Genomic DNA, 21501 nt, shown 5'->3' with positions numbered 1-21501 from the left:
CCTCTTTGCTGGGACCCAAGGAATGCCCCAGGCCTCTTTTCAACCAGAACTCGGTGACCTCCGGCCACTGGCTGAGCGGGCCGCAGCTGACGGGGCAGTTGGGGGACATGGGGGAGGGGGTTTGTCCCTGCTCCCGGCATCCCTCTGGGTCAACACACGGCCCGTGTCCAGGATGAGCTTCCCTTGGCTCCCGTGTGAGAGGCCTTGCCGGCTGGGCTGACAGACAGCCTGCACAGGCGGCGGCCGAGGCGGTTTTCCTTCGGGCCCTCTGTTGCTACACAAACACTCCAACACGGCTGCCCAGTGCCGGGCTCCCTCCCCCAAGCCCTCCTGCTAGAGGCCGGGCATCCGTCGGGGACCCAGAGCTGGGGATCGAGAGTGCAGGCCGGGCCCTCAATACGAACGCAGGCTTGGAAAGCCAGAGAGCAAAAGTCAGCCACTTTATTCTCCCCCAAACCCCCCACTCAAGACCCCCCCGCCCACCTCAAAGAGAGATTCCCAGGGAATGCAGGAGAGAGGGGCGTGGCCATGGGCACCACCCACCTCAGCACAGGGGGAGACCGCCCCGGAAGTGGGGAAGCCGGGGCCGTGGGTGAGAGCCGGGCAGAGGAAGGCTCCCCTCAGTGCCACCCTCTGCCGTTCAGAGAGGGTGGAGGAAGGACACCCCCACCACAACTGCTGCAGCTCCCCCCTCTTCTTCTTCTGGCAGGGGGCAGCAGCAGCCACGCTCTGGCCTTTCCAAAGGCCCCCCTTGTTTCCCCATGTCTGAAGTGGGGGGCGCTGCCCTTGCAGGCCCTGGTGAGGGCGGAGTCCCAGCAGAGCGCTTCCCCCCCCCCAAGGGCGGACCCCCCAGGCCAGAAGGGCCCTGAGATGCAGAAGCAGCTGAACCGCTGCTCCCTCCAGGCGGGGCCAACGGCGGGCAGGCCTTGGGGAGACGTGGCAAGGAGTCGGTGGGCCAAGCGCAATTGGCAGGCTTCCAAGGCCTCTGCGCCAGGACGGAGGCCGCCCTGGAGGGGCACGGAGTCCAGCCTCACAGCAGGTTCACCCCGTGCTTGAGCAGCTTCAGCCTGGCCTTGCCGGGCAGACCGACGATGCTGTCCCGGGGATTGGGCACCCCGGAGTTGGAGGGCGTCGAGCCCCTCTGCTGAAAGTAGCTCTCCTGGACGGCGTTCCGGCAGCCGTAGACAGCGGTGCTGGCATTCCTGGAACAGACCGAGAGATGGGCAGGGGCCTTTGGGGCTGGGGGAGCAGTGCAGAAAAGGGGGCTGCAGCAACTGCGCCAGCCGCACCCTCGGGCAGCAGCGACTGGCTGGCAACAGAGCTGCGTGGAACCAAAGCAGAGGGTTCTGACTGGTTAGGGCCTGCTGGGTGGCGGGAGGGCTCTGGTCCTTCACCACGGCCTCTGTGGAGGGTGCAGAGCTAACGGTGCCACGGCCTAGCAAGGCCTCGACCGAGCTGCTCCGTCCATGGCTCCCCCGCGCCCTCCGCCCAGCTTTACCTGAGCGTCAATTCAGAGGCGGTGGGCAGCCGCTCAAAGGTGGCATGGATCAGGCCCGTGGCTTGCAGGAAGAGCTGGTCCTCGGGGCTCAGGGCCTGCAGGGTGTTGGCTGGAGGGACAAATGATTGCGCCATCAGGGATGCCGGGGCAGGAGGGGGGGCGCCCCCCACCTTGGCTGGAGGCCGCCCCAGCCGCTCCCCCCACTCACTGGTGAGGATGTTCTGGACGGCGTCGTAGTGAGCGAAGTTGTAGGTGCTCCTGGCCGAGGGGAGGGGGCCCTTGGGGAGGGTCTCTGCCAGGTGGACCTCCAGGCCGTTCAGGGAGGCCAGGCTGCTGTGGTACTGTGAGTTTGGGGGAGGGGGAGAGAGAGGGAGAAGGGTTTGTGGGAGCCCCCCCCCATAGTCCCGCTTGGGAAGCTTCCTCCAGGCGCCTGCCACGTGAAGGGTCCCGGAGGGCAGGCGGCCTGGCCCCCTTCCCTGAACAAACGGCTTCCTTCAGAGCCTTGAGCGGGGGGGGGGGGGGGGTTGCCCTTTCCTTACCACGTCCTCCGTGAAGGCTGCGGAGCTCACCAAGGCCTCTTCAGCCAGGAGGGCCAGCACCAGGTCCCGGATGGGGTGAACGTACAAGGCCATCCTCACCCAGGCAGCCCCCTCGGCCCCTCCTGCGGGAGTCTCTCCCCCTTTGCGGCCAGCCAGGTCCCCCTGGGGCCTCCTGTGTGGGCCGAGCAAGGTGGGTGAGCTGGGCTGGCCCCTCCTGCCCCCCCCCCACACGCTCCCCTGGAAGGGTGGGGGGCCTCCCTGCCTCCCCTGGGGAATGTTTGGGTGTCTGGACAGAAGGGTTGCCCGAACTGGACACCAGAAGGCAGCGGGGCCCTCTGGACGGGCACAGGGGGCACCTGCCTTGGCAACAGAAGCGAGAAGGTGAGGCTGGGAATCTCCTCGGAGAGCCTGATGGCGTCGCCGAAGCCGCAAGGGAGAGCCCAGCCCAAGGGGACCGTCCCAACTCTGGCCTTACCTGGTCGTCCACTCTACAGGCAGTTCCCGCAGGGCGGCTGCTTCATCCTCCAAGAGGTAAACAGGTGTGACACAGACCCCTGGCGGTAAAGGTGTCGGCACAAAAGAGGCCGGGGGGCTGCCTAGAGGAAAGAGCCACCCAGAATCCTCAGGAGGAGCTTGGCAAGTGGGCAGCAGGGCCCAGAGGGCGGAGGGAGCCATGCCCAGCCTCTCAGCTTACCCTCTTTGAGCTGCGCTGCCTTCTTGTCTGGCCCACTCTAGAATGGAAGCGGAGTTAGCCAAGCTGCAAAAAAAGACTGCCTTTCGCAGACGGGGGTTGTATCATGACCGGCCCCGCTCCCCCCAAACCTTCCAAGGGACATTGGCACAGCTACAACTTACGCTTCCCTCGGCCCGCTTCTGCAGCAAAACTCTGGCAGTGAGCTCAGGTGGCAGCTGTGTACTGACCACCCTGCGTGGGAAAAGGAAGGAGGCGAGGTCACCCACGGGGTCATCTAAGAGTACAAGAAGGCCTTTGGCCACTCGGCCAGGCGGAGGCCTTCACATCGGAGGGGGCGTGTGGGGCACAGGGGATCTGGCCCCCATCTGATACACAGCACTTGGGGAGATGATTATATCCCCCGCCCCCCCCCGACACTCACAGACCCCTGTAGAGGATGCAGCCGGCCAGCACGTGGCGGGAACGCTGGCAGCTCTGCAGGATGAGGGCCGCTTTCAACAAGAGCAAAGGGTCCACCTGCCAAAGAGGAGAATGCCAATGGCCCTCCTAGGCCCCGGGGGCAGCCAAGGGGCCTCATCCCACCTGGCCCCTCCTAGTCCTGGCTGCACCATCAGGAAGCGCAGCAAGTACCTGCCCCAGCCCTCCAGGGAGGCACCTTGCTTTTGTCCAAGGCCCAGAGGGAATTAAAAGCCCGGTGGAGGTCACTGGAGCTCTGCTGCAGGTGGCTCACATACAGCTCCCACTCCTGGTCCAGCTCCTCCTGCGAGCGCTCCTGCGAAGGACAGAGGGCACCCCGGTCAGAAGTGGGCGCAGAGGAGGGAAGAGGCCGGCTGCCCAAACCCACCGGCAAGGCAGAAAGGGGAGGCTCAACGCGGCTGGCCTCAGTGTACCCAGTTTGAGCCGAGGCTGGAAGAAACCATAAACCGATACGACATTGAGCACAACGGCCAGGAACTTTTCCAAACTGCTCCCCCAGCTGGAGGGGCAACTGACACCGAGAGGCTTCCAACCCGCCCCCAGTTGCGACCCACGAGGGGATGATGATGATGATGATGATGATGATGAATCCATCGCCTGCAACAGCCAAGCTCTCACCCCCGGCGGCTACACAGTGTGATTTATGATGTGCAACGGTTGCGTAGAACCACCTGTGGCCCTACAGGACTGGCCATCAGCCGGAGCCGCCCAGCATCAGCCCTCTGGGCTCAGGGGAACCGGAACCAACCCAGGTTAGCCAGAGGGCCACCAGGGAAAGGGAGGGAGAAAAGCACAACCAGCTGGGAGGAACCTTGCAGGGCGGCAGACGGGCACCAAGAGACGCCTTGCCACCTGCAGTAGCACCACCCCCGACCCCCACCCCACCCCCGCTGACGGTCAGCAGAGTCCAGGCAGGGAGGGGGCGACCCACCGCGTAAGCCCGAGAAGGCGGCCCGTTGTAGAAGCGGAAGAGGCCCACCAGCCGCTCCAGGAGCCGCCTGCAGCTGAGGTCCGAGAGGTCGGCGGTGCAGCCCAGCACCTGCAGGAGAGAAGAGCCCGCAGAGTGACCCGCACCGAGGCGCCCCCCGCCCTCCCCGGGCACGCTGCCGCCCAGCCCGGACTCACCCACAGATAGCTGCCCTCGGCTTCCAGCGCGAACTTCAGCTTCCGCAGCCGGACGAGGCCCGGCGGGGAGCCGGAGATCTCCAGGGCGCAGCGGGCCACGCCCGCGATCTGCCCGCACAGCAGCTCCTGCTCGTCCCGAGGGGCCTGCAAGGCGGGAGGGAGGCCGTGGGGAGGCACGGGGGGCGCGGGGGCCCGCCCGGGAGCCTGCCTGCCTGCCTGCCTACCTACCTGGCGCGGGTGGAAGCAGCAGATCCCGGCGCGGGTGGGGTCGCCCTCGCCCCGCACCTTCGAGGCGTCGTAGAGGAAGAAGCAGCGCCACCTGCGGGACAGGGGCGGGGGTCAGCGGGGGGGTCAGCGGGGGGCAAAGGGGGCAAAGGGGGGCGTACCAGGCGGGGGCGCGGCCGCCATTCTGGGCTCTCGGCGCCTCCGCAGCGGGGCCTACAGGCGGGAGGAGAGGCGGTCGCAGGGGACCGGCGGGGGGACCGGAGTCCCTGCCCCCGCGAGGCTCTCTGCCCATGCTCAGAGGCGCCCTCGGCAGCCAGACCCGGAGAAGCCAGCCACTTCCGCCAGGAAGTCACGTGCGCGGAAGCGGTTTCGGCTCCGCGGAGGAGTCGCGCCCTCCTGGCTGCGCGGCGACGGGTGCCGCCGAGGGACGCTCCCCGCCGTCCGCTGCTGCTGCTGCTGCGGCATGGCCGGAGACGGGGGTGGCGCGGGCGGGCGCAGAAGGCGGCGGGGGCGACGCGGGGCAGCCGAGGACGAGAGCCCCGAGGCAGCGGCAGAGCGGCAGAGGCGGCGGCTGCAGGAGGCGCTGTAAGGACAACCCCCAAAAAAAAAAGAGAAAGCCACAAGGGGAAGAGCTCCCGTGGAGGTTCCATGGGCTGGCGCAGTCTATCTCGGGAGGGCAGAGTCCCGCCGAGTTCATTGTGGTGGTGGTGGTGGTGAATCTTTGGTGAGATTCACAGCCTTTGGGGCTGGTTGGCAGCTCAACAGCTCGAGTTCTAACCAAGGACCTGGGAATTGTTCAGGTAGCGTCGGAGGATAAAAGCTGCTCCACACAGGGTGGGGTGTTTTTGTGTAAAATCAAGGTATCCAAGTCTGATAAATTCAGGATTTCCAAATAGCGCGGCTGCCCTTTAGGTATTGCTCCAATCACAATTGGGATCACACACGGTTTCTTTCTCCAAAGTCGCTCAACTTCAATTTTGTAAGTCCCGATACTTGGTGATTGTTTCTTGCTGCGTGTCTATAATTCGTGCATCACCAGGTATTGCAATGTCAATGAACCAAATCCTTTTCTTCTCAACTATTGTTCCGTCAGGCGTGTTGTGAGCCAAGTGCCTGTCTGCCTGAAGCCCTCCGCTTCGTTTTCTTATTTATTTTATTATTTGTTTTGTCAAACGCTTACAACATGACAGAAATAAGATTAAACATGTTTAAATACAAGAAATAGGAACTAATAATTGGGGACAATAGGATAGAGACGGCAGGCATGATTGTGCGCTTCTGCCCCCCTAAGAGGAAGTTCCTGTTCTTCCCTTCTTTCTTCTGTAGCTCCGAACTGAAGGACTCCGACTTCTGGGACTCCAGCCGAAGTGAGGCTTTGCTCCGCTGGGGAAGGGGCCTGGGACCGAGCGGCCCCCGACCCTCCCTGGAGACCGTCCCGCCCAGCGCCCTTCCTGCCCGGGGCTCCCCACACAGGGCAGGGGAAGGCTGCGATGGAGCCTCCGGGAGAGGGCGGGGAGCGTGCGGGTGCTGATCTGCCTGGGCCCGCTTGGGCCTCTTCCTCCTCATCCAGGAACCATCTGGAAGGCCCTGCGGAGCCCCCCGGCAGCCGAGCAGGAGGGTCCCGGGGGCAGAGCGGGGGGCCTGCGGTGCGTGTGCTACGGCTTGGGCAGCTTCTGCTCCTGCGGGAAGGCGCGCCTGCAGCTGGCCTTCCTCTTGCTGCTGCTGGAGGAGCTCAAGGTTGGGGCTGCCAGCGGGGCGGGGAGGGCAGGGGAGGCCCTGGTGCGAGTCACTGCCCTCTGGGCTGTTGCCCTGCAGATTCCCCCGAGATGTGCTTCGTCTTTGACCCGGTCTTTTCCACGCTGGAGATTGAGGTGCTGAGCGGCCTCGGCTTCACCATGCTGCCCTGGAACGAGGTGAACTTGGGGTGGGGGCGGGGGTCAGCAGGCAGAGTGTGCCTGCCGCCACAATCGGGGTCTCTTCCCTGAGGCCGGCCCTGCAGCCCTTGCTATGCCCTTTGTTGCCCAGGAGGGGAAGCGGAGCATCGAGGGCCCCACGCTCTTCTACATGATCCACTGTGGGAAGGCGCTGTACAACAACCTGCTGTGGAGCAACTGGTCTGCGGAGGCCCTCTCCCAGATGGTGGTCGTAGGGAACAGCTTCAGGGGCTTTGAGGAGAGGTACGGGGGACTCCCACTGCACCCACCGTGTGTGTGTGTGTGTGTGTGTGTGTGTGTGTGTGTGTGTGTGTGTCCTGCGCTTTGGCTGAAAGCTGCACAAAGGCCTGACTGATTTTACTTTCCCCCTCCACGTTTTGTAATATCCGGTTTCTCTCATCCCCCAATTCCCGTTTTAGGCTGCTGGCCAAAGTCTTCCGTGAGAATTACAGCTACATTGCCAAGGTGGGTCTTCCTTTTTAGCTCGGCTGGGAGGGACCTGGTTGCCCCCACGTTTAGAGCCTGAAAGTGCAAGCCGGAAGCCAGGGCCAGCTCACGGTCCTTGGGTGGCTGGCGGTGGCCTTGTGTGGACCGCACAGCGGGAGGGGAGAGCTGAAGTCCATTGGTGGCCTTCAGTGTTTGGCCGCCAGTTAACTTCTCTAGCCTCAGGCTGCCGATGCGCCACGCCCTGTGACGCTCCTTGTGCTCACCTGCACCCAGGTGTTGGAGGCGACCCAGGAGGAAGCCCTTCCGCCCCACACGCAGCACCCTGATGTCTTCAACGACACCTCTGTCCACTGCTTTCCTCTGCAGAAACTGAGGGGCCTCCCCCAGGACTGCTGGGCCTGCCGGCCGGAGCCCCTTTACCCGGAAGAGGCTCAGCTGGAGATCATCAGGAGCAAACCCCAATAATATTTCCCTCCCTCATGCACGGAATTTTTTTATTTTTTTTGGGGGAGCTGCAGCAAGTAAGTTGGGAGCCCAAAGTCCCACCCCACAAGCAGAGGATAGACTCAGCGCTTGCTCAGAGCAGGATTGGGGGGGAGGGGGGGGGTCAGGAGGTGGAAAACAATGTTAGGCCTTGTTCCTTCTAGGAAACCATGCCAGGATTTCTCCCCCAAACTGGAAGGGGAACCTTGTATTGACTTTTGTAATCATTAAACACATTCTCTTGAACCCTGTGCCTTTTATTAACAGCAGTTCCTGTCCTCTCCTAACTTTCTCAAGCCCCTTCAACGATTTGCCAAAAGAACTGCTTTGCCCCCCCCCCCCCAAGGAATGGCAGCCTGCACCTTTTAACAGACAAACACCAGAGTAACACACGTGCTTTAATTCCAAATAAAAGTCCTCTTCGTCAGGACCGCGTCTTTCCAGTCCTTTCCTTTCTTTTAGAAGGAGCCCTACGCATTTTCTGGGACGGGGAGGTGGTGGGGCAGCCCTTTGGGCCCGGCTCCTCCGGCTCACTTGGCCATGTCGATGAGGCTCTGTAGAGAGGTGGGCACCCAGGTCTTCTCGCCCTGCACAAAGACCACCCCCCGGTCGATATAGATGACGATACGCCCAAAAGTGTAGAGCTGCTTCCCCTCGTGCCGCTTCCCGATGACGGGCATGAAGACAATGTTGTGCTCCTCTGCTTTGGTCTGGATCAGGTCCTTGAAGTTCATGGGCACAGAACTGGCGGCCATGCCGATCCCACGCTGAGCCATGTTCTCGGCTTCTCGGCGTTCCTGCATGGCTTCGTACTGGAAGTCCTTCCGGCGTTCTGTATGCGTGAGGTAGGCGATGTTCTCCCGCGCACCAGGCTGCATGTAGCCCCCTGTCAAGACAGGAGAAGAAAAGGGGTGAGGAGAACGCCTGCAGCCCCCACATGTGCACTGCCCCCCCCTATGAAATCCATCAAGGATGCGGCCTTGAAGCGCTCCAGGTTAAGTGGGAGGAGAGGATCGGGCTGAGAGCCCCCCCCACGGCACCCACCGACGCTGGAGGAGACGGCTCTGTTCATGATGTCCAGGGCTTCATTGAACTTCTCCTTGATGGAGGGGTGGGCCAGCACCTGGTCAGAGAACATGGACTTCCAGCCCAGGTACCACTTGGTGATCTCCTCGTAATTGGGGTTGTTGCTGAGCCAAGAACAGAGCACCTGGGGTGGGGGGGAGAAAGGGGACATTCAGCAACAGCCCACCATGAGCTCCACTGACCTGGGGGCCCCTCCCACTCCCAGTAACCCAAAGGCTCCTGAACAAGGGAAGGGCCACCGTCTGCAGCGGGGTTCAAGCACCAAGATGCCCCAATGCTTCGGGGCTCCAGCCCCTGGGGGCCCTTAATCTGGGCCAGTCCCTGAGGGACACCCACCTGCAGCCACTTGGGGAAGAAGTGCTTCTCCAGAAGCCCCACCAGGCTGGAGACGGAGATCATCCCCTCCCAGTCCATCACCCAGAAGAAAGCGTCCATGTGCTGCTGGTGGGGATTGATGATCAGCTCGTTGAGACACAAGCCTGTGGGGAGGGGGAGGAATGGGGGAATGAGCAGGAAAGGCCACCAACCCTTGGCCTCCTGGGTGGGGGCACAGCACGGCTGCTCCCCCACAAGCACCTCAGCGCCTTCACAAGCAAGCCAACGAGTCAGCCCAGCCTTTATGATATTTCGGTGAAATTAACTGCTTAGTTTTGCAAAGCCTGGCATGGGGGGCGCTGCAGGGGGATCCCCAAAAGTGAGCCAGGGAGGAGGAGAGCAAGAACCACCCCAGAGCTGGCAGCTGTCCGCCTTCTCCCTCTCGGGAGGATGATTCCTACCTCAGCTCCATCCGAGGATCATTGACCAGCAGATAAGCTGACCTTCATCCAGTCCAAATCCTCCCCGCCTTTCCTTGCTGGTGGGGAGTGGAGGGTGAAGGCTATGGCCTTCCTTCTTTTACCAAGGCCGAAGAGTGGGGGCCAGCCAGAGTCTCAACCTCTGGGATTTCAGGGCCAGACCACCCATCCCTGCCCACATCTCCCCAAAAGAAATTGCTAGCAGCCTGCCCGCCTTTCCTGCTCTCACCCAGCTTGGGCACGATGTTCTTGACCATGAAAGCCTCCCATGAGCCTGGGGTGAAAACCTCCTTCCAGGGCTGCAGGATCAGCTTGGCCGAGGAGTCGCTGGGGTGCCACTTCTGGAGAGCGTTGGACAACTTGTTGCGGATGGGCGAGTAGAGGGGCTCGAGCCGGGCCTGCATCAGGGGCAGCCAGGGGTGTATCCACGAGTGGATGGGCACGGTGTCGGTGAGAGGGTTCCAGTTCTCCACCTAAAGCGAGAGAGAGAGAGAGAGAGAGAGAAGGGTAGCGGCCGGGGCTGTGGAGGCAGCTTCCACACCGCACGCTAAAGGATTGCCCATCGCACCTCCTTCTGTAGTTTGGGGAAGATGAGCTGGTCCAGAATGTTTTCCAGGATCCACACCGGGATGATGTGCCTCCAGCTGTCGAGGAAGTCCACGATCGGGATGCAGTGGCGGGGCTGCCACTGGGCCACAATGTTTCGCACGTATGGCATCCACGTTTCCCACATCAACCTGAGGATCCCAAGCGAGCAGTTCAGGGCTGAAATCGACCCAACCCACTTAAAGATTCTCCCGGGGAAGAGCCCGCCTCTCCTCCCCTGCTGGAGGCTCACCTGTGAAAGGCATCTGAGCCGGGGTCCTGGGCACTGTGGGAGAGCAACTGATCGTTCTCCAGCAGGGCTTTCCATTTGGCCAGTATCTCCGTGCCGGCTGTGCAGTCCTGCAGGGAGGAACGAGAGACAACTTTGGCGAGTTGCGCATTAACCCACCAGCCTTCAGAGCTCGCTTGGGGCTGCACCGGGGTGCCCCCGGAAGCCCCACCTTGAGGGGATCCCAGTTCTTGAAGTAGTCCTTGACCAGAGGGAAGACGATGGCCACGGCCAGGTCCACGCGGTCTGACATCTGGTACTCCTCGTAGTACTTATCCTGTAGGGTCTCGAATATCTTGACACACTCCGGCAGAGTCAGAGGGTCTTCGCAGTTGGGCTGCATTCGCCGCTCGCACTCTTCCACCAGCTCCAGCACCTCGCTGAGGTCGCGGATGTCGGTCTCCTCCCGCAAGAGCACCTTCTCCGTCTTCTCGATCTCGTGCTCCAGGTTGACCACCATGTCCCGCTCGTACTGCAGCTGCCGGTCGTTCTGGATGATCTCCTGCTCCGTCAGGTCAATCAGCAGCTGCAGGTTGTGCTCCAGCTCTGGCAGGGAGAAGGTGGGCGTCCTGGCATCCTTGCCCAAGGCGGGCAGCTGCTGTTGGGGGCCATCCTCCGGGATGTTGTGCTTCTGGCTGATCTGACTGTAGCTGTAGTAAACCTTCTGCTCCCGGCCCGTCATGTCAATCACCTTCCAAAAGAGAAACCACAGACAGTGAGGAGGCGGAGGGGCACAGCAGGCCCCACAGTGGAGGGGTCCCCTTGCAGGGAAGAGGGGCAGCATAAGTGTGTAACAAACAAACTTAGGCGGCTGCTGACGTCCGTTCAACCCCAGGGAGGCAGCTGGAGATTTATTCAGGGCTGCCACCACCTTCCACGCCAGAACCTTCGTTGCTGTCTTTCCTGGATGGAGCAGAACTGCTTAGACCCCCTCTCCCTCCCCCCGCCCCACGCCCATCTTGCTGCCACCTCCCACCTCACCTTGACCTGCGCCAGCTCCTTCTGAGGGGCAGACAGCTGCTTGCCCGCCTTGCCCTTGGCTTTCAGCTCCTCCACCGTCTTGTAGGTATACTTGGGCTTTTTCTTGCCCCCGCTGGGGTCCTTCCGCCACTGGCTGAGCTCCTTTTGAAATTCCTGAGGGGAGAGGATATGAGGAACATCAAAAACAGAGACCAAGCAAGGCACAATCCATAAGGCACCCATTTGTTAGTGAGATCAAGCAGGAGATTGCATGTGATGGGGGGCGGGGTTCCCCCAAAGAGGTGAGAAGCCACAGGTGGTTTCTCAGCAGCTGGTCTCTTGTAGACCTTACAGGAGAGCAGAGCCAGATTGGATCAAGCCATGCCAACCTTGCCTCGAGTCTGAAATGTCTGGCATGAACCACTTGGGCTCAGGAAAAACAATTTAAACAATTTATCATATAGAAGCATAGCAAGCCATTCGAGAGCCCTCCTTGTTTTGCTACACAGCCGTGCGTGCGTGTGTGCGTGTGCATGTCTTACCTCCTCCTCCTCTTCATCAGAGTCAACAGTGGGGAAATCTTGCAAGGACTGTGTGGTTCGCTCCGAGCCGTATGCCCCAATCGCTGCCTTGCCTTTTCTCTGCTTGGCCTCAATGGGGGTGATGATGCCTAGGAAAGTTCTTCAGGGTTAGGGAAAGGGAGAGCTCCTCGCAAGTGCCAATGGAACGGCCACTGGAGGACTTTGAGAAAATACTGGGCAACTGAGGAGACCCCGCAAGGTCCCCTCCAGCCCCGTCTTTATGGGTGAGGCTACCAACCTCCAGGGGAGGACTTTATAAAGCCCTGATTTGTGGTGACCATGGATGGGAACCCGGTTTTCAGAGAAGGCAACCAGGGACTTGAGTGAAAGAGGGAGAGCCAGCCCTACCTTGGGCGTTCTTCCCCAGGCCTCGGCCGGGCACGTAGCCCATCTTCTGCAGGAGCTTCTGCCCGATGCCCTTGGTGTGCCGCTCCCAGCTGCCAAAGTCCCCGAAGGACTTGCTGCCGCCCACGAAGCCCTTCTGGCTGGGCTTGAAGTTGCCGCCCTGCATCGGTTCAGAAGGGGGGAAGCGGGGGTGAGCCGCGGGGAGGCCGGGAGCGGGGCGCCCCTTCCTCGGCCCCGCGCCTCACCGTCTTCAGCTTCTTCGGCACAGCCTCCTTGTGGGGCTCCTCCGCCCGCGCCCCGCTCTCCGCCTCCTCCTCCGAGTCCTCGTCGGGGCCTTCCTCCCCCGCCGCCGCCGCCGCCGCCGCCCCCTTCTTCAGCCCGGCGCTGATGAAGCTCACCGGGGCGGAGTAGTCCCGGGACCTGGGGGGTGAGGGGGGGGCTTTTAGGCGGGGGGCTCCGAGCGCGGCCCTTCCCCCTCCCCGGCCCTCCCGGCCCCGCCCGCGCACCGCTTCCCGCCGAAGCTGGGCCGTTCCTCGTCCGAGTCGCGCTCGGCCCACAGCCCGTAGATGGCCTCCTCCTTGGTCTGCCGGTGCCGGTGCCGGTTGGGGTTGAACTCGTTCTGCAGGTCCCACTCGCTGATCTCGAAGCTCTCCATCTCCACGCCCTCGTCCTCCGCCGCCGCCGCCTCGCCGCCGAGCCCGTACAGGTGCGAGAGCGACATGGTGCTCGCGCGGTCCCGGGAGGCGCCGGAACGGCCGAGCCCAGCCGCCGCAGCCCGCTTCCGTTCGCTCTCCGGCGACTTCCGGAGCTCAGGGAAGTCCCTGCGCCTGCGCGGGAGGTGGCCGCGCTCTCTCCCCGTCTCGCTGGCGCGACGGACCGAGGGGCGGGCGAGGAGCGCCCGGGGCGGCCAAAGCTTGCTTGCGCGTGCGCGGAGCCTCGGTCTTGGTGGCTGGGCGAGGTCCGCGGAGGTGGTCCCGGAGGGGCTTTTCCAAGAGGCGGCTGGACTCTGCTCAGAGCTGAGGAAGCTTCTTGGACGAGGAGCGAAACGCCTTCGAAGAAAAACCAGAACGTCCGCTGGCCTCTTGAAAAAGCCCCTTTGGGTTGGTCATCGGTCGTTTCCCTCCCAGACCCGACCCTTTGCCTCGGGGGAGCCCCGCCGTCCCCGGACTCCCCGCGGTGGGCACCCGGCGCCCAGGTGGGAGAAATGCCGGCTCTGTTGGCGGGGAAAGAGCATCCCCGCTGGGGCTGAGCCGGCTCCGCTTCGGGCCGGGTCGGGAAGGCTTCGGACGGAGGAGGCGAGGCTGGGCGCCCTTGGCGGCCGTTTCCTGGCAGCGAGCCCGGAGGAAGGGTCGCTGGGTGAAGGCGCTTTTTGACGGGCACGCGAAGTCCTTGCCCTCGCCGCCGGGGAGCCTCCTGCTGCCCCGGACCGGAGGAGGAGGATTTGCTTTTGTGGTTGCTGAGGGCATCAAATGCCTGGAAATTACCGGGGCGGAAGCAGGGCAGGAATCGGAGCCCTGGAAATGGCAGTGCCTGTGTTGAATTGGTCACCTCTGGGCTTTTAAAACCCGGCTGAGAAATCAACAAGCCGGTTAAGTGGAAAATCTAGATTTGCGCATCCTATAAAGCCAAGATATTGTCTCAATGTTGCAAGAGCTGATACCATTAAAAATCTGATGTGGGGAATTGTGACCCTTATACAAGGAAACAGAATTAGGAGAAATCAGAAAGTGAACATTATGGCGGTGAGGAGGAAGGCTAAGATGCACAGGAAGAGAGCCCACCAGCTCTTGGGGAAAGGAGGGAGTATCAGAAAGAGTGGCAGGGAAAGAAAAGCTGCACAAGGACCAGCACTTTGCTAAATGGCCTCCACTGATACCCTCGGGTCCATCCTAATCCTCCATCTCCCCCCACGTTTCCTTACTGTTGGACTTTTGCACCATCAGCCCCTGGTAGCTTTTAAACTGGATGGCAGGGCCATCAAATACTCACTCGCTGGCTGCCCAGAGATGTCAGGAGAATCTCTTAGGCTAACAAGGGGCTCCCCTCGGTCCAGCTCATGGCTCCCCCAGCAGCTCAGAAGATACGGCTGGAAAAGGCAACTACCGACCCGGGAGGAAAGATCCATGAGCTTGAAGCGGATTCCTGAAGGAATCTTGCAATTGCCAAGAAGGCGGTCAGATCCCTATCCGCCTCCCCCCATCCCCAGCGCGCTCTAGTTTCTCCTCCTTGGAATGGGGCAGGTGAAGTTAGTTTTTTCTACACCCTAACCCTAAACAGATCAGCTATCAGAAAAGCTCCCTTTCTCCTAAACTACACAAGCACAACCACCAACTAGACAACCACTGATAGGACACGTTCACAAAGTCCAGCTGCAGCTTTGCACATCCATGCGTGAGCTCCGAGGTCATTCATCGGGCTAACCTTGTGCTGCTGCTCTGGGGTTATGTGAAGGCCACAGAGGTTACTGTTGACTGGCTTCCTCGTTGGAGGCCCAGCCCTCTTTCGAGCATGACTGGACAAAGCGGCGTTTGCTGGCTGAGGTTTTGGCATCTGCAATCCCAGCCCGCTTGGGGTGCAGAGAGATTCTGTAACTGCAGGCCCAAAAAACGATAGGAACATTCCCATCCTAGGGACTATCCAATCGTTAAAATTTTAAAAGTAATTAACTCGGTTAAAACTGGGTTTAACTATTCTTTCACAAGAACAGAATCTAAAAGAAGCAATCTCATATATTTCAGAATTAATAAATAAATCTCTTTAATTTGGTGAATTACTGAGAAGAGAGAAAGGAAACAAGGGCCAGTAAGGCTGAAAGCGCTCTAAAGAGGAAATACAAAGAGGGCTACTTAAGGTCTGCAAATTAGGGAACAAAAATTACAAGATGGTTTTACACAGAGCCAGAAAAACTTGTTCCGCAGACAAGTGTAAAATCTTCTCCAATATTCTTTATGGTTCCCTTTTTATGACGGCAGAGCAATATCCAGACTTGGTACATGACTTCTTTCCGGAAACTGGAAAGTCCAAACTTGACAAATTAATGGCAAAATGAAAAGTATTTCATAGATAGCATTGATTTGGCAATATCAGTAGCAAGCAATATGCTTGGATAACAGATTTCCACTGTTTGCAAACTTTCTCCTCTTCAGAAAAAGGGGAAGCAATTTGCACCTAAATGAAATCAAGAAAGCAGAATTACTCCCGGAGAATGTCACGGCAGTCTTCAAGCGAGCTAAACCAGGGTTTGGTGGGAATTCAGGGCTGAGAGGATGATGCCCACCCTCCCAGCATCAAGAAGGTTTCTGTACAGCTCCACCTGAGTTGGAGACAAGATCTTCTGGGACCACACCAAGATGTACCTGGAAATTGTTGAGTTGGTCAGTGAAAAGCAGTCGTATTCGGAGTCCCCTGCAAAGACCAAACAGAAAGGAAAGGTCAGCGGCTTCTGAGCTGGGCAGTTTCATTTTTGCATCGGTTGTTTCGGGTTTCTAGCTTTCCAAACAGGTCCAGATAGGAACAAAATTATTCAAAATAATTTAAGGGATGCACACTATTGAATTCCTGGCTGCAGGAAATCCATGTATCAAACAAATCTCAAAGTGATTTGAACTGTAGGGATTATGCCTCTGAGGAGATGCCTTCGCCACAGTCAGAGCTAAGATGCCATTGCCTGGCAGGATCCTCTCAATGGGGCATTTCAAAGGTGGGAACGCGCCTATTTGGTATCCTCCTCATCTTTTCCCTTGAAAATTATCCAGCACCAGAAGGAGAAGTTATTGGGGGAGGGGACGCTGATAGACCCCAGGGAATCATGCCTAGCTGAATTAGGAGCATTTCTGCAGCCTGGGAGACGAGGAGGACGGAGGTGGAGAAACTGACCTGAAGGTGCCCTTTCAGATTGGCGGGTGTTTTGAATTCCCCGTTCAGGACCTGGCAAAGAAGCGCACAGAGTCAGCTGTGTTGGCAGAATTGGGCCCTGCAGCCCTTCGCTCAGCGAGGCGATCGGCACCTCAATGCCGAACAGGTGGGCCTCCCCATCCCCGTTTCAGCGAGAGTAACGCCGGCCGGCTTCCCTAGTGGAGCCGGGAGGAGGGGTTGGCAGGGAGCGGTTTATAAAAATCCACCCAAAGGGACGAAGGCGCCAACCAGGCCAGGGACTCCGCGGCACTCACCCGGTGGGTGTTGTTGATCACCAGGGGGTCCGGGCTGCCGTAGTTGGGAGGGTTTGCATAGGGGTCATAGCCCAGCCTGGCCAGCATGGGGGCGATCTGAGCCATGTCCTGCACCACGTCCTCCGGAATGTGTCCCAGCCACTTGGTCAAGGCCTCCATGTTCACAGGCTTGATCACCTGGTCCGTGGATCGCTCGATCCTGTGCAGAGCAGAAAGGTGTGTGCATGGGGCCCTTGGCTTTCCTTCAGATCAAGTCCAGCCTGAGGACTTGCAAGTGAAATCTGAAAGAACTTGGGAGGTTTGACTGCAGAACCGGCTCCCCTCCTGCCTGAAAACTGGGGGGGGGGGCGCCCTAGTCGAGCACCCTGACCCCTCAAGGGAATTCCAGGCCCTGAATTCAACCGGCCCCAACCCGATCGTGGGGTGATCCCCGACTGGCCCCTCACTTGGACAGGGAGACCCCGCCTGGCTTCCCAATCAGCTCCTCGTGGTGCAGGACGGTGTCGCTCCAGGCAATGTCCAGGAAGTCCATGATGGCCCGCATGGATTTCTGGGGGTGCAGGACCAGCTGCTCGTAGTAGACAGGGAGGCAGCGCAGCCGCCCGATGGCCAGGCACTGGGAGTACATCACCTCGATCGCTTTGTTCCACTTGGCCAGGCAATCCCGGTAGCTCCGCAGGTCGAAGCCGGCAATGGTCACCTTCCTGGTGATCATGGAGTGGACGGAGGCCCGCCCGTCGCGCACCATCAGCAGGAACTTGGAGTTGGGGAAGAGGTGGGAGAGGTAAACGGAGGACTTGAGTGTGAAGGGGTCCTTGTTGCAGAGGTAGCGGGCCGGCTCCCCGTGCTTGGCGATCACCTCCAGAATGAAGGCCTGCATGGCCGCATCCAGGACCTGGTCCGTTACCCCGGCTTCGTTCAGGCGCATCTTTTCCCGCCCGGATCGGGACCAGGCTTGGCGCATGGCCAGCACCCGCGGGATGATGCGCGTCTCTTCCCCGCAGCGCACCTCTGGGTGCGCGTCCAGCATGACTCGCATCAGGGTGGTCCCGCTCCGGGGAACCCCTCCAATGAAGATGAGCGGCATCTCCTTACTGTAGCGATACTCGACCCGGTTGGAGTCCAGCATCACCAGCTCCTCCCTCTCGGGACGCATCAGGGGCCAGCTGAGGCCCTGGCCCAGCCTCTGCTGGCACTGCAGCATCTGCTGGCCCAGGTGGACGGAGACCATCAGGGCGATGGCGAAGCCCACCCCCATCAGCACTCGTCTCATGGTCAGCCGCATCCTCGCCTCCTCCACATGGGACACACCACCTTCAACATCTGGATGCTGCGGGGACAATAGTGGAAAGTCCCTTAGGCCCCAGGGGGTCTTTCTTCATCTGCGCCCCCCCCTTTTGGCAGGAAGGCCCCCCCCTCAGTTCCTGCTTCCATGAAGGAGTGCGTGTGGAGCACCACTGACGTGGCCCCCGGCCCCAGCAGCTTTTCAGCAAGGCTTCCTTGAAAAGGATCTCGTGCCAGGATGGCTGGGGAGGGCCGCCCAGGACCCCAGCCTCAGGACCAACCCAGCGAGGGTGTTCCACCCAAATTCCACCAAGCTTCCACCTGCCCTCCTTCCCTGGCTGCGGATCTTCCATGCCAATCTGCCTCCAGGCTTTTACCTCTGTCTTGCAGCTTTGGAAGGCGATCAAATATTAACGGCACAAAATGTGGGCCAGAGTGGAGGGTGGGGGGAATTGCAGGCGGGGCCATCAAATATTCATCCACCACGGCTGAGAGATGTCTGGGGAGTCAATTAGGGTGAAAAGGGGCTCACCTTCGCTGGCGGAGGTCATTTTCCTGCTCGCTCGTTGCTCCTGCTCCGCCAAACAGCCCCCAAATCAGGGAAATCCAGCCTGGGGAAGGAAAGCACAGTCAGCCAGACGCTTTGCAGGGGCCGCATCCCACGGCAGAGCTCCCTGGCTCGGGTCCCTCCTGCCTCCTGCCGTGGCCCCGGACAGCTTCCTCCTGGGCAGAAGCTGCCCCCGGTGCCGCTGGTCGCCCCGCGGGGATGATCAGCTGGGCTTAAAGCTGCGTTCCAGAGCGAGCTGGAGGAGTGTCAACGCAGCAGCCTGTTTCGGGGACAAAGACTGAGCCTGTTGCCACGACAACAGACAGGCGGCCATGCTCCACCAAGCCAGGCAGCTGGGGAGCCCCCGAGAGACACCTCCCCCTTATCAAGGCCAGGTACACACACAATGCGCACACACATGCGCACACCCGTTGGGTGGCCTAGATACAAGGTTGCACAATCAAGATCGAGACGGTCGTTCCTGGAGAAGAAGCTGCTCGTTCATTTGCTGCGTTAGGTAAACAGAATCCAAGGGGAGCCCAAAGGGGGAGGGGCGTTGAAGGGGCAGAGGTTTTTCTTAGGTTTGCCCAGTGGCCGGACGGAGTCAGATCAGAGGCTCCTGGGTCAAAGCATTAGCATCACCTTGCAACATTTAAGGAATCAAGCAATACCCCAGCATGCATGTGTTCCCCAGGAGTTGCAGACCATTGAAGTGGGAGTATATCGAAACAATAGAAGGGTGGGAAGAAGTCGGTCTATTGGTTGAATTCTAACATGGAGCAACTGCATCCAAAGATGGTTTTGGCTCCTCAGACTGCCATTTCTGGGACTCAGACCAGCTGCCTGAAAGTCCGTCTTGTCTTCCCTGGGATAAGCCTAAGTGGGAAGTGCACCCCTCCGTAAAGGCTGTCCAGGGAAGACAGCCCAAACCAAGCAAGGAGGATCAGGCCAGGCTGGCACTGCCACCAGCCTGGGACCTTGATGCTACCCCTCAAGAGCAGCACCAGTTTCCTGAAGGCCTGCACGGCACGTGCCACCTGTAGTGGCCGGACGGGCTCTGCCCACAAAACAAAAAACCTTTGGAAACTGCCTCCTACCAGGATGTGGCCCTCCTGTCCACCTCACCCAGCACTTCTGGCAGGAGAAGCCCGGAAGGAGCGGCTCATCCTGCAAAGGCCACCAACTTTGGCCCTTGGTGGGTGGGCAGGCAGCCTTCATCGGGCGACTCAGGAGCAGCTCAGCCCAGGGGGTGGTGTCCCCCACTGCGGCAAAGCCCACCAGGACACCCCACAGTTCCAGCAAAAGGAGAGGCTCCCCTCATGGATTTACAACTGGCCGGAAACCCATTAGGATTCTAGAACCAACCAGCCGGTTGCTAAGGGACTGTGAGCCACACAGCCAGCCAGCTGCACCGCTGTGATTCAGGCCGGTGGTTGCTCAGCCAGCCACATCTGCCAAAAAGCCCCAGGGAGCTCTTGGGATGTCAAGGAGGGCACGTCCAGCTGGCTCCTTAAGTGCTGGAAGGACGTCAAAGACTGGTGCGGATGGGGGAGAACATATTTTGGAATGTGGGCTCCAGGGCACCCCACCCCCCCGCCCCGCATCCAAGCCTGGAGGTAGTCTGGGGGGTTGGGTCTCTTTGTTCCAAGCCTTGCAAAATGAAGGCAAACGCCTAAACTATGGGCAGGTGGGACAAGCACAGCCTGAGGTGGGAGGGAGCTGCCTGCCCAGTGGATCCCAGGCTCAGGAACATTTACTAAGAGCTCCTGCTGCCCTTGAACAGGACGGGGGTGGGGGTTCCACTGAAAAGCTTCCCATCCAGGGGAGGGAAGGAGAGCTCAAGGAGGCAAAGAGATGCTGTCCTGCCCTCCACCCTTGGCCCTTTTGAAGGGTGGAAAGGGGCTAAGGAGGAGCTGGGTGGCCCCCCTGGAGAGCCCCCGCCTCCCCAGGAGAAGAGGCAAGGAGGAGGATGTCTTGAAAACAGTGTGCTCCCTCTGCCTGCAACAGGAAACCAAGAGCTACAGGCCTGGAGCAGTTGAGGAAGAGATAAAATTAGTTTCCTGTGCCACTTACGAAACCACACTTGTGGGCTTTGGGCTCCGGTTTGACTCAGCGTTCCCTAAACAGATCACTTCTCCTGCAAACGGCTCCTTTCAGAGGTGCAGAAAAGGGACCAACGCCTGGGCAGCCGCTTCTGCATCTTAGCATCTGTGGCAGGGTCTCACTGACTCCAGGAGAACTGAAGCCCCCTCACCCCCCACCCCAAAGAGCTGGGGCCGAAGCCCATCTCTAGTAGGGCTCCCCTGCAGGCCTTGGGCAACTTTTTGACCTATTATAAAGGACAAAAATGTTTCTAGGCACCAAATAAACGTATTTTTCCTTCAAGGTTGTGCGTCATTTTTCTCCAACAGTGGTGCAACAATAAACCGTTCCATGTGGGTCTTATGTAGGCTGTTCAAAAGCATCTTAGGGCCAGTTACATTCATGAGTGCGCGTGCACACATGCACACACACAGACAGAAATACACAGACAAACAGAGGAAAGAGAGAAGGTGGAGGAAGGGGAGACTGTCCAGTTGGGCTGTTTTGGTGCAAATGGGATTTTCCAGCAATGGGGGGGGGACAGCAGGTGCCGCCCCCCCCCCCAGTTGCCCAGAGGCAAAACAACTCCCGGGGTCTCCTATGCTGACCAGGGGGTGGCACCAGAGAAGAGTGGGGCACCTGACCCCCAATTCTCCAAGCTCCACAAGGCCAAATCTCCCCTTGAACTCAAGTCAGCTGGGATGCGGGCGGGCGGAAGGGCGGCTCCATTCCGATACCCCAAAGCAGGTTCTGGAGCTCTCCGTTTCAGCGACCCAGGCCCTGCCGGGTGGTGGACAGGGGAGATTGGGCGGACCCCCCCCCCGAGGAAGCCGCCAGAGTCAGGAGCCCCGCATCCCTGGCCCTTGGGTCCCTTCCAGGCAGAGGAAGGGCCCAGGCGGCTTTCGCGGGCGGTGGGGGCGAAGCCCGCGGTGCCGGGGAGGCATCCGAGGCCCAGCGGGGAACCGGTCGAGAGCATCCCACCGAGCGGAGCGGCTCACTCGCGGGCTCGGGACAAAAGCGTCTCCCGGCCCTTGTCCGGGAAGAAGCGGGGCTCCGGAGGGCGCCAGGTGGCAGGGCAGAGCCGGGCCCGGGGCTCGGCGCCGGGGGTACTCACCGCTCGAACGGCGCCGGCGGCGGAGTCCTCTTCGGCCGGGGAGAGCGCAGGCAGCCCCGGGGCGGCTTCCCTCCTCCGGCTGCCCGGCCGGCGCCGAGAGACGTCACGCGCACGGAGGAGGAGGAGGAGGAGGAAGACGGACCGCCCCCGCGGCGGGCCTCTCGGAGCGGCGGCCGGCTGAGCAGCCCTCTGCTGGGCCGGGACTGAGCCCGCCTGGCCGCCGGGAGGCTCTTGTGGTCCCGC

General features: G+C 60.4%; 4 protein-coding genes across 7 annotated transcripts; 1 reads left to right on the top strand and 3 right to left on the bottom strand.

The window, feature by feature from the left end:
* Nucleotides 1–421: 421 nt before the first annotated feature.
* On the bottom strand, nt 422–4901 carry HPS4 (HPS4 biogenesis of lysosomal organelles complex 3 subunit 2). 4 transcript variants are annotated; one of them, XM_087912931.1, is made up of 13 exons: nt 4720–4901; nt 4562–4652; nt 4334–4477; nt 4140–4247; nt 3387–3503; nt 3153–3247; nt 2880–2962; nt 2732–2758; nt 2513–2633; nt 2038–2209; nt 1707–1839; nt 1499–1607; nt 422–1202 (listed from the first exon to the last, which is right to left on the bottom strand). In XM_087912931.1, exons 1-13 carry the CDS (start codon nt 4848–4850, stop codon nt 1031–1033), a joined length of 1503 nt encoding a protein of 500 aa, XP_087769057.1. In that variant the 5' UTR covers nt 4851–4901; the 3' UTR covers nt 422–1030. The 4 variants fall into 4 exon arrangements, with proteins under 4 accessions (XP_087769057.1, XP_087769056.1, XP_087769058.1 ...); XM_087912930.1 differs by having other exon boundaries at nt 422–1402; nt 2732–2768; nt 2893–2962; XM_087912932.1 differs by having other exon boundaries at nt 2732–2768; nt 2893–2962.
* Nucleotides 4902–4919: 18 nt separating this feature from the next.
* On the top strand, nt 4920–7668 carry SRRD (SRR1 domain containing). Its single transcript, XM_087912935.1, has 7 exons — nt 4920–5143; nt 5885–5925; nt 6129–6299; nt 6377–6471; nt 6584–6735; nt 6912–6957; nt 7213–7668. The coding sequence occupies exons 1-7, from the start codon at nt 5022–5024 to the stop codon at nt 7402–7404; spliced, it is 819 nt and encodes a 272-aa protein (XP_087769061.1). The 5' UTR covers nt 4920–5021; the 3' UTR covers nt 7405–7668.
* On the bottom strand, nt 7538–12875 carry TFIP11 (tuftelin interacting protein 11). The gene is made up of 12 exons (XM_026719478.2): nt 12569–12875; nt 12308–12482; nt 12066–12222; nt 11679–11806; nt 11158–11310; nt 10349–10867; nt 10141–10247; nt 9871–10039; nt 9532–9775; nt 8845–8987; nt 8467–8632; nt 7538–8308 (listed from the first exon to the last, which is right to left on the bottom strand). Exons 1-12 carry the CDS (start codon nt 12781–12783, stop codon nt 7953–7955), a joined length of 2532 nt encoding a protein of 843 aa, XP_026575263.1. The 5' UTR covers nt 12784–12875; the 3' UTR covers nt 7538–7952.
* A 1927-nt stretch (nt 12876–14802) lies between these two features.
* On the bottom strand, nt 14803–21432 carry TPST2 (tyrosylprotein sulfotransferase 2). Its single transcript, XM_026719421.2, has 7 exons — nt 21259–21432; nt 18048–18126; nt 16678–17561; nt 16232–16430; nt 15939–15989; nt 15419–15467; nt 14803–15230 (listed from the first exon to the last, which is right to left on the bottom strand). The coding sequence occupies exons 3-6, from the start codon at nt 17514–17516 to the stop codon at nt 15438–15440; spliced, it is 1119 nt and encodes a 372-aa protein (XP_026575206.1). The 5' UTR covers nt 17517–17561; nt 18048–18126; nt 21259–21432; the 3' UTR covers nt 14803–15230; nt 15419–15437.
* Between the last annotated feature and the right edge of the window lie 69 nt (nt 21433–21501).

This window comes from Pseudonaja textilis, chromosome 15 (assembly GCF_049901715.1).
Source record: "Pseudonaja textilis isolate UNSWEBS1 chromosome 15, rPseTex1.2, whole genome shotgun sequence".
NCBI classification, from domain to species: domain Eukaryota; kingdom Metazoa; phylum Chordata; class Lepidosauria; order Squamata; family Elapidae; genus Pseudonaja; species Pseudonaja textilis.
Note: the sequence above shows the minus strand (reverse complement) of the source record. Positions and strands in the feature narration are given on the sequence as shown.

Bases quoted from the DNA above. Each gene is read 5' to 3' on its own strand.
- HPS4 (XM_087912930.1), bottom strand. From the start codon at position 4,850: ATGGGCAGAGAGCCTCGCGGGGGCAGGGACTCCGGTCCCCCCGCCGGT. The intron at 4,248-4,333 runs GTGAGTCCGGGC...TCTCTCCTGCAG, and splicing joins CCGAGGGCAGCTATCTGTGG to GTGCTGGGCTGCACCGCCGA. The intron at 3,504-4,139 runs GTGGGTCGCCCC...TGTCCTTCGCAG, and splicing joins CGCCTTCTCGGGCTTACGCG to GAGCGCTCGCAGGAGGAGCT.
- SRRD (XM_087912935.1), top strand. From the start codon at position 5,022: ATGGCCGGAGACGGGGGTGGCGCGGGCGGGCGCAGAAGGCGGCGGGGG. The intron at 6,472-6,583 runs GTGAACTTGGGG...TTTGTTGCCCAG, and splicing joins CCATGCTGCCCTGGAACGAG to GAGGGGAAGCGGAGCATCGA. The intron at 6,736-6,911 runs GTACGGGGGACT...TTCCCGTTTTAG, and splicing joins TTCAGGGGCTTTGAGGAGAG to GCTGCTGGCCAAAGTCTTCC.
- TFIP11 (XM_026719478.2), bottom strand. From the start codon at position 12,783: ATGTCGCTCTCGCACCTGTACGGGCTCGGCGGCGAGGCGGCGGCGGCG. The intron at 12,483-12,568 runs GTGCGCGGGCGG...CTCACCCCCCAG, and splicing joins CCCAGCTTCGGCGGGAAGCG to GTCCCGGGACTACTCCGCCC. The intron at 11,311-11,678 runs GTAAGACATGCA...CTCTCCCCTCAG, and splicing joins CTGATGAAGAGGAGGAGGAG to GAATTTCAAAAGGAGCTCAG.
- TPST2 (XM_026719421.2), bottom strand. From the start codon at position 17,516: ATGCGGCTGACCATGAGACGAGTGCTGATGGGGGTGGGCTTCGCCATC. The intron at 15,990-16,231 runs GTGAGTGCCGCG...CTTCTTTGCCAG, and splicing joins TGATCAACAACACCCACCGG to GTCCTGAACGGGGAATTCAA. The intron at 15,468-15,938 runs GTCAGTTTCTCC...TGGTCTTTGCAG, and splicing joins ATCTGAAAGGGCACCTTCAG to GGGACTCCGAATACGACTGC.